This window comes from Condylostylus longicornis, unplaced genomic scaffold (assembly GCF_029603195.1).
Source record: "Condylostylus longicornis isolate FDR11 unplaced genomic scaffold, ASM2960319v2 ptg000034l, whole genome shotgun sequence".
Lineage (NCBI taxonomy): Eukaryota > Metazoa > Arthropoda > Insecta > Diptera > Dolichopodidae > Condylostylus > Condylostylus longicornis.
In genome coordinates this window covers 2,997,622-3,010,655 of record NW_026578003.1, presented here as the reverse complement: position 1 = coordinate 3,010,655, position 13,034 = coordinate 2,997,622, and the positions used below count along the sequence as shown (strand labels likewise).

Sequence of the window (13,034 nt, the reverse complement as noted above, 5' to 3'; positions counted from 1 at the left end):
TGGGCAAACATATATATATATAAATACAATATTCTATTGTTTAAGAGTAAAAAATTTTTTACCCACATACATACTTCGTAAAAAAATTAAAAATTAATAAAAGTTAACCATGGCAAATATAAGGCAATGCCTCTAAGTATGTACATTTTACTTATTTTTTATATTTTAAATTAAGTGAGAATGTGTTTAGGGTGCAGGAAGGCTTGCAATTTTTTGGTTTTTCTATTACACTTTGATAACAAATTAATTGCGTTTACACTTAAGCAATTAAATTAATTTGAATCTGTTGTAAAATTTTGATAACACAACTGAATGAGTGTGCGTTTGAATATAAACCTATGTATATGGAATATAAAATAAGCAATCAAATAGTTGTAAAATTATTAAATGACATGTCTGGTTGCATTCTTACTGTTTATAAATAAAAATTGAAAAAAAATTCAATTCTAAACTGAAGTGTAAAAAAACGAAATTTAAAGATAAATTTTTGTATTTTCATATTCACAAATTAGCAACATATAAATACACTAATAAACTATAGTTGTTAATTTTATCGGAAATATTAAATTCTAACATTAATTTTTAAAAAAATTAAAAATTTAAAAAATTTTACAATAAAAATTTTTCAAAATGTCATTTTTAAAATTTTCACTCTAAACTTTAATTTTGAGTTTCTTTTCGAGTAGTAAAAAAAGAAGAAAAAAAAAGCTCAAACAAAATGGATGTATAGTGAAAAAATACCGTTATCAATATATTATGAGTTGGATTTACAATATTTTTGAAATTTTTCGAAATAATAGAAATTTCGAATAAAATAATATTATTAAAGACCATTTAATAAAATCTAGTATTTTTCGTATTTACAATTAATAAATAATAATTTTTTTCCAATATATCAATAATAATTTATTAACATGAAGTCTGTTTGTATGTACGATATGTGAACACGTCATTATAATGTAAATATAAAATATGTTTCGACATTATATCATTCAATATAACAATATTATACCAACGTAATGAATACATTATTATTATAAATTCAAGTACATTTATTACAGTATTAACATATATATATTATACATATATACATTATAATATATACACATTTACCTCTACCTAGACTTTATATGTAGATATTTTGAAAAAAAATCTTAAAAATAGATCCGCTCTATTTATAAAAGAAAAAAAGTAAATTTTTATTTCCGCAGTTATGGGCTCCTTATATTAATAGGCAAATTGATTTAATCCAGTGTTGTCATTTTGAGTTTTTTTTTTTCCTATAATTTTTGTCTACTTTTTTTTATTTTAATCTGCGAAAATAAGAAAGATGAAAAAAAATTTAAAAAAAATTGTAAAATTTTAATATTTTCTGAGTGGAGTCCATATTTTATTCTTTATTCCGATATTAACAACATATTTATACTTTTTTTACGGCACAAGTAATTTTATTTTACCTTTGTTTATAAAATTGTTATACGAAGTACAAGAATTTGCAACTACGTGTACTACATTCACGTTGAAGATAATTTAAATTGCATCCGCATGATTATAATATTTATTGATGTGTATGCATGTGTATTTGTACAAATTTTTTAAAATATTATCAATGGATAACATTTAATATTATATTTCTTAACATTGTTTTGTTTAATGGCTGAGAAATACAAGTTATGTGAATAATAAGTACACGTCTTATTTAATTTTAAATTATTGACATGTTTTTTTCGTTAATTGCTATTTTAAAATTTCAAATACGATTGTGTATATTTTTGCATACATAATTATACGAAGTTTCTATATAGAGAGTTATTTTAAATAAAACATGAGAGTTTATTTGCTCTTATTTATAAATTAATAATATTAGTGATTACATATTGTAGGTGCATATTTAATATAGTTTACAAATCAATAACGTAATATTGATTATGCAGGCCTCTTGTATGGTTATGTACATTGTATACAAATTGCATACATATAGGTGCTATTATATTATTATCCCTTCCATTCTTTAAAAAATATTTATAAATTGCAGCGAATAAACGTAAAAAATTTATAATATAATAGATTTTTTTAAAGCAAAGTATTAAAGCAGAAAATTTTTTAAAACAAATGTGATTTCTATTTGCCTACAATAATGTAAAAAATGTAAATAAATGCTAACTCCATATTTTTAAATTTACGCACACCCATCCATATTCATATATAAAAATATCCAATATATATGTATAAATATGTAGAATGTACAATAAAAGGAGAATGATGATATTATACAAAATATTTAAGATCTTATTCTAAAGTGGCGTAATTTACGTAATTTCCTTCTCTACAATATTTTACCTTTTATTTTAAAAAGAGTAAAAAAAAACTCAATACCTATGGGTATTGGGGGTAATGATTAAACTGAATTTAATCGTAAGATAACAGGAGTACAGTTTTATTCAAAACTGTTATTAAAAAATTATTATATTTTTTTTTTTAAATAAAATTTGGCAATAAAATTCTTCTTATCTTCTTACTATAAAAATCATTTTTTAATATTGTGTACATACGTACATATATACAATCATTCCTTTGTATACCATAGCCAACAAGAAAATGTAAACATAAAAAGAGAAAATAATGAGAGCAAAATAAATTTTGTTTTAGATGAAAATTTTTTACATTGAATTTTTACAATGAATTTTACTATAAAGAAAATAATAGTGTTCATGCATAACAGTACAGCGTTATATGAAGATGGTAAAAGGTATTCAATGTATTGTGTTCAAAATTATATTGGAACATTGAAGTTTGTATGTGTATCATTGATATAGGAACATTATGTTCAAATCTCTATTTAAGCAAAATCAAATAATATTTTAAGTATCCGATCATAATTCAATTGAAATTAATTAAAATTAGAAATATTTTTAATGTAAAAACTTAATTTTTAATAAATAAATAATTGTGTTAGCAATGCAACTGACAGATGGGTAATGATAATTTTTTTTGTTTATGATAATATGTATTCACAATATGTATTACTGCAAATATATGATCAGAATGCATTATTTTATGTATTACATAAATGTTCACTTATTCCTATTTGAAAGACTTTACTGGATGACTACTAAAAGACTAAAATTAAAGAATTTTATACACACAACCATGGTATCAAAAACTTTATTCTACTCACCAAACAAAATTTTATTTTCGATTTTTGAATACAGTATGATGACGATACAAATGAACAAATCGATTTGTTCTGTATACAAAGTACTCGCAGAAACAAAACAAAAAAAAAACTTTTGAATTGAAAAAATGTAGAAACACTAAAAAAAATCGTCGCGAACTTTATTAAGAAAAATTTTGTAAAGAATATTTTTAGGGTGCCATTGGGTGCTAAAGTCGAATTTAATCAACAAATACCAGGAAAACAGTTTATTAAAAATTCTAGAAGACCAATTTTTCTTAAATGAAAAACAAAATGTAAATAATTTTTGTTGTTAAGAAGAAGTATATAGAAGTATTAGCAAAGTGGCTAGCTTGAGCAAATTGAAAAATACAAAAAAGCAAAAACAAAAACTGTATTCTATTTGTGTATGTAGATGTGTAGATTTTAAATAAAACAGAAAAATTATGTATTCGAGAGGTACAAGTTTTCTAGTTAGCATTGAAGTTGGGAAATATTTTTTTTTTATACACATATTTTATGTATGTATGATTGTAAGTATAATGTGTTTATACTGTGTTAATATACTTAATGATATCGCAAGCATTCATATATATATGTACATAAGTATGTACATACACATGTATTTATAGAATTTGTTGGTATAAAGAATGAAAATAATGGTACATTATTAATGGTAAGTAAAAATTAAAATATTGTAAATTACATTTTCAATTTGCAATTTTTATTATAAAAATAGCAAGTCTGCCATTGATAAAATGTAGTACTTATTGATTGGAAGTATATTTTTTAGGACAATTTACAAATTCACATTATTAAATATTATTTACATATGTATCAAAATTTCATCTATTGATAACAGGTGAAAAATGTATAGGCAAATGTATAATGTATTTTTCACAACTATTTTCTGATTTTAACATTGTACTATAATTATATTTGAATTAGCACAAAACTCGGGTATTAAAGTTTCTAAGCTAAATTTTGCAGTCTTATAATATGATTATTAGGTATTCCGTAGAAGAGTATTGAAAATTTTTCAGTTTATTTTAAATTTTATAAATTTCATAGGAAATTTATGTTTGCTATAAATTTAATAAAATTTATAGATAATTTTTAAACAATTTATGTTTGCTATAAAATGGTTTAAATCTTTGATATTTTGGAATAAAATTTTTAATTAATATATTTCACACTTGGCAGTGTTTTTTATTATGACATTAAAATAGATATTGATTGTTTGACATTGACATCTGGCGTTTCTTTCCGGTTCAAATTTTGATAGAGAAACATCAGAAAAAATGGTAATTACAGAAAAAAAATCAATTTTAATTCAAATAATCTTTAGTAATATTATATTTTTATTAAATGATATCCCGAAAATTCAATATTTACTTTAGATTTCATGAAATAATTTATCTAAATTTCTTAAATATAGATATTAATAAAGTTAAATTAATTGAAAATTATTTACTTTTTGTTGTTTTAGGCCAAACGTACTAAAAAGGTTGGAATTGTAGGTAAATATGGTACACGTTATGGTGCCTCACTACGTAAAATGGTTAAAAAAATGGAAATTACCCAGCATTCTAAATATACTTGTACGTTCTGTGGTAAAGTAAGTAGAAAAGTTAAAAATGAATAAAGTGTATTAAATTTACATGCATATTTATATATATATATATACATATATACAATTTGTTTACAAATGAATTTTATTTTAGGATGCAATGAAGCGTGCTTGTGTAGGTATTTGGTCATGTAAGAGATGTAAACGTGTAGTTGCAGGTGGTGCCTGGGTTTATTCCACAACAGCTGCTGCTTCAGTAAGATCAGCTGTCAGACGTTTAAGAGAAACCAAGGAACAATAAGCAAATTTTTTAATTTATGTTAGGCGCCTAAGTTAATATTTTTAAATAACATATTTGTGCGTAACTGTCAAAAGATCTGGCGCACTTGAAAGATGTAAAACAAGACAGCAATGAATGATCACTAAAGTGAAAAATTAATAAAGATTAAAGTGATAAAGTATACATTGTTTTTAATGGCTTTATTTTAAGTATCTTACATGTAAAATTAAAGCATGTTTTGAAAGTGCTATTGAAGTCCATGTAGACTTAAAATTCCTTGTTCGGCTAGGTTTCTATAAACGATTATATGTTATTTATGTATATTCAGTGTTGAAACACAACGTATGTGTGTATGTATATAAATCAAAGTTTCCAATTCCAGATATTAAACATAGTAATTAATTTGACAAAAATACTAATATTTTTGTAATGTCAAGTTGCATACTAACTCAAAATTGCAAAATAATAGTGACGTACTCCCTACAAGTTAGAGTTTGTATATTACGATTTTAAATTATCAAATTTTTAGAAGAAATTTAAATGCAAAATTTGAAGCTCTATTATTTACTGGTATCTCGAAAAAGAAGCTAGCTTGATATACTTATTTAGTATTGTATATTATATTGCTACAGCATTGAGAAAATGTGTATATATCTACCTATATAAGTTTATAATAATTGTTTATTCTATTAAATATCAATGTTTTTCAAGTATCAATAGTTAAGACTTAATTTTCGGTTTAAAAATAATTAAGAAACCAGTAAAAAAATTAATATACGAGTAAAAGCCAATTTTAGGTGACATAAATGAATCAACATATTTTTGTATTAGCATTTTATTTCAATTTCCAGATACCCTTAAAGCTCTTTTAAAACTTGATCTCAATTAAATCGTTCAAAATGGGAAGAGGGTCAAGGAATATCCTATTCTAATTTTTATTTCGTATTTCTTGTCTTTATATACTTATATTTATATATATATATATAATACACATAATTTTGCATATATATTGGCGTGAATTTAGAAGGCCGATGCATATTATGTATACTTTTATCAAAAACATTTCGAAAACAGCATCAATAAATTTATATGTGGAGCAAAAAAATTTTAAAACATTGTGGTAATGCGACCTCAATATTGAAGGGTCTAAATTTAAAGTACTTTCGATATATCCAGACTATCTTGGAAATATTCTACTGCAAGTTCGAAAATGTCTGTTGTGCTTAATGTTCTAAATATTATAAATTAGAAGAGCATAATAGAAAAATATTAGATAATGATGAATTACTCGAGCATGTTATACACCTGCAAAAGTAGAATAATTAGTTTCTGCAGATTTAATTGGTATGTATGAAAAAACTTAATTTGGAACATTCAGTGCATTTCTGAATTATCAAAAATTTGGAGATACTAAAGAAGATTATCAATTATTATAATATGATTAAATAAATTGAAATTATAATAAATATGAATAAATTTAATCAAAATTTTTGGATGAAATTGTTAATAAGGAAAAAAATTAATCGGCATTAAAATTTGTTTTATGTTTTAAGAAATTATGATTAAAATGTTTTTCTTACAAAAATGTTTATTTATTTCTTTTTTCTTTTAATATAATTTTATATAATATATATAATATAATATTAGTTCGTTTTTAGGGTTGCTTTTATATAATTTCTTATAAGAAACTATTCTTAATTTACAATCTTATCTAACTTAATTTTTGTTGTTTTTAATATAAAAGATTTTCTAATATTTTGTTTTTTTTTTTTAATATTTATTTTTTGTATTTTTATTTTAACTATTTTTTTTTTTCAATAATAATAGTATAAATTGCACCATCACCGTAAAATTAATTAAATAATAAATTCACAGAAAAAAAATAAAAATAAACAAAAAAAAAGTAAAAAAATTATTTTATCCTCAAGCTCAAATTAAGTAGGAATTATTTTTTTTATATTTATCTATATTTTTATAATTTTTGTTTTTATGTATTTTAGGTTTTTTTTTTTTTTGAACTTGAAGAAATGATTTTCTTTTTTTGCGGTATTGTTTTTTTTTTAATATTATCATTCTATTTTAAATATACGTACTTACACAATATATTTTTAATATATTCATTTTAAAATTTTAACAGAGATATTTAAAAAAAAATTATTCTTATAAACAATAAAATATAAACACATTATATAAAATTTATTTTATTAATAATATTTTAAGTAAAAATATTTTATATTTTAGAAATAAATTTATTTTAATTTTCTTTTATTGGAAAATTAACAATGAAAAATAATAAAAATACATATTATTTATATTATATTGAATATGTATTTTTTATAATAATTCTAAATAAATAGTGGTTGTGACGAAAACGAATGCTAGGGAATAAAAAAACAAAATAATTTTTTTTTCTTGATAATTCTAAAAAATTTTGAAATGACGATCTTATATTTTTACATTTATTTAATTTAATAATTTAGTAAAGAAAGTTAATTAGGTAGATTAGTTTAGAAAATATTTAAAGTGATTAAATATTGAGAAATATATTATTTATTTCCATTATTTATTTGTACAATTTATATGTGTTATTTGATTGAAGTGATGCATATTTATTTAATAAAATTTAAAATATTTCAATATTATAATGTATTTATAAGCGTATTTTTTTTTGTTGTAAAAAGTACTATTTAAATGATTATTTCATATATCAATTTTTAATATGGATTGGAGTTAAAAAAATGGAAAAAAAAAATTTTATAAGATAGACAAACAATAAATTTTTTATTTAATTTTTATTTTGTTTTGCATATAATAAAAACGTGATGTTATGTAATATTATAATAAAAATTTGAATTATTAAAATTTACTTTTTAAAAATTTAAAATACTATATGCGAAAAATTTAATATTCTTGAACTAGAAAACCTTGTAAATTATTAAATTTTGATAATAAAAAAAAAAAATAAATAAAAAATTGTTTTGAAAAAATGAAAAAAAAATAGAACAATTTTCAATCGCCAATATTTTAGAATTATCAATAATGTATAAACAATATAGTGGCTATTTTAATTTATAATACAGATTTTTAAAATGTATTTATTATAATTATGTACAGATAATATTTTAAGGGAATTTATATTTATATATTATGTTAAAAATTCATTATTGAATTTAAAATTTTATAATCTTGTAATTTTTTCTTATCTTTTTTTGTAAATTTTGTAAGATTACGCAGTTTTTGCATTTCTTACAAAATTTAGATATGGAAATTTCTTAAATTCTAAAATACATTTTTTTTATACTATTATAAAATAATATAATTAAAATATTACTATAAAATAATTACAATTAAAATTAGAATTTTTCTATTTTTTTATTTATTTTTTTTTTTTAATAATAGTTTTGTTTTTTTTTTTTTTTTGTTGTTGTTTGTTTATATTAAAATCTAACTATAAAATATTTACAAAATATTTAAATAAATTTCTATTATATACTTTTTTATTTAATTTTAAGGTTTCTTATTTATTTAAAGAATATCATTTAATTATTATATATATATATATAAATTAAATCATATACATATATATGTAGATATATTTTATATAGGTATGTATAAAACTAAAATAATATATTTTTTTTATTTAAATCGTTTTAACAAATTGATTCATAAAATTTGTGCAAAATTTTAATTTTATACATACATACGAATATGTAATATAATATATATATATATATTTCAATTTACATACATGCATATATCAAATTATTTAATAAAATAATAATAATTTACAGCAATATGAAAATTTAAATTAAAATTTTTAATTAAACCTCAATTATTTATCAAATCTTTTAAATATTTTTAATAGTAGATTTTCATCTAAAAATATTATTAATTTTACTTTTTCGTTTTCTATAGGTTTAAAAAAAAAAAACATTTCTAAATTATTTATTAATTAAAACAAAGTTTCGGTGACTTTGTATTCAGAGATTTAAGAAAAATTGTTTTTTTAAATTTTACTATTGAATAATTTAGAGGGATTGACACAATAAAACAAAACTCACAATTAAAACTGAAAATAAAAATACTGTTTTTCATATTTTATATAATTGAGGCTAGATTAAATAATATTTAAAATTTATTAAAAATTGATAATTATATTCTTTATATATTTTGTTTTAATATTTTAATTTTTACTTTTAATGTATTTACATATTTATCATATTTAATAAATAACAAATGATTTGCAAAAAAATAAAAAAAAATTGGTAAAAAAATAAAAGAGACAAACTTAAATATTTATTGAAAACTTGAATTTTATATTTTTCTAATTACATTTATGTTTAATTATGTATAATATTATATAAAATGGCAGAATATTTTTACGTTCTACGATACAAGCCTTTAATATTTTATTTATTTAAATAGAAAAATTAAAAAAATTTAAATGAAATTTTGTGTGTTTTTTTTTTTTAAATTAGTTTTATTAAGCGTTAAAGTTTCATTACAAAAAAAAAAAAAAAACTAGAGAATGAAAAAAGAAAATAATTTTATATAAAATATTCCAAGAAAACTTACTGAATTTAAATACTGCAATATTTTTTCTTTTTTAAACATAATTATTTATTATATATGAATTTATTTAAAATATAAGCGATATAATGTGATATGTCGATTTTTAAGCTATAAACAGCGTTATCAATGATAATGTTAATTTTTATACAATTTTTTTTTTAATGGAAATTGTTTGCAGTATTCTTTCTATTTTAATTTATAATGCTATATTTATATTTTTTTTATAAAGTTTAAGAAATGGAAGTATTTTGCATCAAAAACATGAAATATTCTTTAATACAAAAAAAAATAAAAATAAAAACGAAGTTATTACTGTATTTATATTATATGATTAAATGTTACTGTAATGAAAATTTTCTTAAAAAATTTTAATAAAAATTTTTATTATATTTTGTTTGATTTAATATTAAATGAAAAGAAAAAAAAATTAATTTAAAGAAGTATTTAATTTATCACATTAAATTTATTAAATTCATTTAATAATTTTTTTCTTTTTTTTGAAATTTTGATGATTTTTTTTTAATTTAAACTAAAATAAAATATTTTTATTACAATTCTCAATCTTTTACATTTATATCAAATTATTTGTTTGCTTTAGTTTTTATTAAATTGGTTATAAAATAATTTTAATTATTCGTTATAGTATACATTTAACTTACAAATTTACAAAAGTTTTGGAAGAAATTAAAAGTTATATAAAAATAAAAGATACATATTGAATTTTTTTGATATTATTTTGATTTTTATCGAATGCAAAAAATATTTTGTTTAATTTTTTTTAAATAAATTAATTTCAAAATATATAATTAAATACCAATTAAGAGCTAGAAAGAAAGTGCGATTTAAAATTTTTAAATATTTCCAAATCGGAAATATGAAATTTTAAATTTTACAAATTAATTTTTTAATTATTTTTAACACATATTGATAAAACATTTAAATAATGTCAATACATTAAAATTAAAGCAAATTTTCGATTATATTTTATTAATAAATTTAATAAAAACAAAAAAAGTAATTTTATTTCTTATTTTCCTGTGATAAAATATTAACTTAAGTTAAAAATATTTATTGCTCCGAATATTTTGTTTTCTTTGTATTAAATTTTATATGAATATATCTATGCTTTAAGCTAGTATAATTTCATGAATCTGTATATTTTATTCAATAAAATTAAAAAGTTTAACGTTTTTTTTAATTTAAAGTATTTTGTAGGATAACCATAAGATCAATTAAAAAAAAAATAAAATAAAAACAGATTTTAATATTTATAAAATTTTAATTTAAATCAGTACTATATTTATTAAATACTGCTCACTCACGTTTTCTATATTATATTTCACGTTTATTTTGAGTTCTTTTTCTTTTTTAATTTAATTTCTGATTTTTGTATTTTTTTTTTTAAATTTACACTTAAATTATAGTATTTTTTATATACATACATACATAATATATATGTATATGCATACGATAAAAATTACTTAATTTATTTAATTTCACATCATTATTTTGCTTAAACATACATACATTTTCTTTAATTTTTATTTAATTTTTAAATAGATTGTATATTTGCTATATTTAAATATTAAATTAAATATGACATTTAAAAGTTGATCGTTATCTTTTGTTCATTAATTTTGTATTTTTACCGAGAATTTATTTTAAATTTTATTTAAATTAGTTTTATATACATAAATGTATATATTTGTTTTTCTTTTTTTGAATATTGTTAGCTTTAGACTTTTAAAAGTTAACATTTATTTATCAGAATTTATATTCGATTGGGAATAATATAAATTTTTCAAATAATTGGTACGGGTCTTTTTTCAATTCTTTATTTATGACGTATCGTTTCAAAAAAAATAAAATTAAAGTTCTTATTGATATTCTCAATATTATGTATGTGTACACTATCCTTTTTTTTTTAGATTTATTGGGCCTGCCATTTAAATTTGGATACCATTAACCATTGTTGTCCTTTTGAAAAATCACATGGTCTTAATAAAGGTGTTGTTGGATCTTCTCTGCTTGGTCTTTGTAAACAATTTCCAGTATTTGTATGTCGTATTGTTTTATCCTAAAAATTCAACAATATAAAGATTGTTATTTTTTATAAAAATAAAAATTTTATTTAAAATTTTTACCTCTGTATCATAAACCCATTCTTGATTACCACCCATATTATGACATCTGACCATATTGACTGGACCATGTGCATTTGATGCATCCAAACATAAATCATCCGACATAATTTGTTGTCGCTTTGTATATGCAAAAACTTGATTACCACCTAAGCCATGGCAATAACTGACACCAATTTTTTCACCATACTTTCGTCCCATCGTATCTAAACATGTTTTAGTTTCAGCATTTCGAATCTAAAAAAAATGATAAATTATAAATAAGTTTTATATTGTGAACATTTTTTATATATGTATGTTTGTACGCATATAAAAGTTTATTTACCTCTCCTAAATAATAATAATCTAATGGCATTAAACTTTCAGGATAAATATTTTCCAAATACCATCTGAAACTTTTACATTTCAGTCTTTCTCTTAAAGCTTTCCTTTCACTTACATCACCAGCTTGTGCTTTTCGAGCTCCTAAATAAATTTTAATTTATTTTTACAATTTATTATTAAATTTTAAATTTTATTAAAATTTTATTTAAAAACAATTTTTTCGTTAATAAAATTTAGAAACGAATAATGCATTTTACACTTTTGTTTACATTGTGATGCCAATGTAACATCTCCTTCTTATCTCCTTTTCACAATTCTTCATTTTTTTTCTACAAGTTATTTGAATACTTATGGTTAAAAATGAAAAGCCGAAGAAAAGGATGAGAGAGTAATAAGTATGATGAAACGACATTATAGTACAAATATTTTATAAGTAATTAAATTAATAAAAGATTTGTTTAAAAAAATTAAATAAATTTGATCAAAAAATCAAGAGTTTAAGTCTAGATTTCTTTTTCTTAAAACACTTCAAAAATAACTTTGGAAGTAATAATTTTTTCTTAATAAATTAATTTTCGTTTCTGAATTTTATTATTTTACTAATATTTAAATTAAATCATAAATATGCACGTGCTAAAAGTATAAATTAAAAATATATTTATACGTAAAAATTTTTAAAATTATATGCGATGAAAATGTTGCAAGAAAAAACAAAGTATGTATATATATACACATATACGTGTAATATATACGCATATATGTATATATTGGTAAATATGTATAGTTGAAATAAAACTCGTTAAGTAGTGTTACTAAGTGCATGTGAAATTGCAATTTTTCAAAAATGTTTTATTATTTTACATTTATTCAACATTATATGAAATAAAAAAAAATAATACACAAAAATATAAATAAATTATTTCGAATATTAAAATATATTTCTGAAGTAAAATAAAACAAATACATAATTAT

The 13,034-nt window shown here is 19.5% G+C and overlaps 2 protein-coding genes across 4 annotated transcripts in view; one reads left to right on the top strand and one right to left on the bottom strand.

Annotated features, from left to right (window-relative positions):
- Positions 1–4,413: 4,413 nt before the first annotated feature.
- Positions 4,414–5,206, top strand: LOC129608765 (60S ribosomal protein L37a). Its single transcript, XM_055520469.1, has 3 exons — positions 4,414–4,479; positions 4,665–4,793; positions 4,900–5,206. The coding sequence occupies exons 1-3, from the start codon at positions 4,477–4,479 to the stop codon at positions 5,044–5,046; spliced, it is 279 nt and encodes a 92-aa protein (XP_055376444.1). The 5' UTR covers positions 4,414–4,476; the 3' UTR covers positions 5,047–5,206.
- Positions 5,207–10,237: 5,031 nt separating this feature from the next.
- Positions 10,238–13,034, bottom strand: part of LOC129608760 (polypeptide N-acetylgalactosaminyltransferase 5) — a 72,186-nt gene continuing 69,389 nt past the window's right edge. For 2 of the 3 annotated variants that reach the window (XM_055520459.1, XM_055520457.1), the window contains 3 exons: positions 12,064–12,203; positions 11,742–11,975; positions 10,243–11,674 (listed from right to left, as the gene is read on the bottom strand). In XM_055520459.1, coding sequence (XP_055376434.1) covers positions 11,528–11,674; positions 11,742–11,975; positions 12,064–12,203 — 521 coding nt within the window. In that variant the 3' untranslated portion in view covers positions 10,243–11,527. Of the gene's footprint in view, positions 11,675–11,741; positions 11,976–12,063; positions 12,204–13,034 lie in introns of all 3 variants that reach the window. The other variant, XM_055520458.1, reaches the window with a different exon arrangement.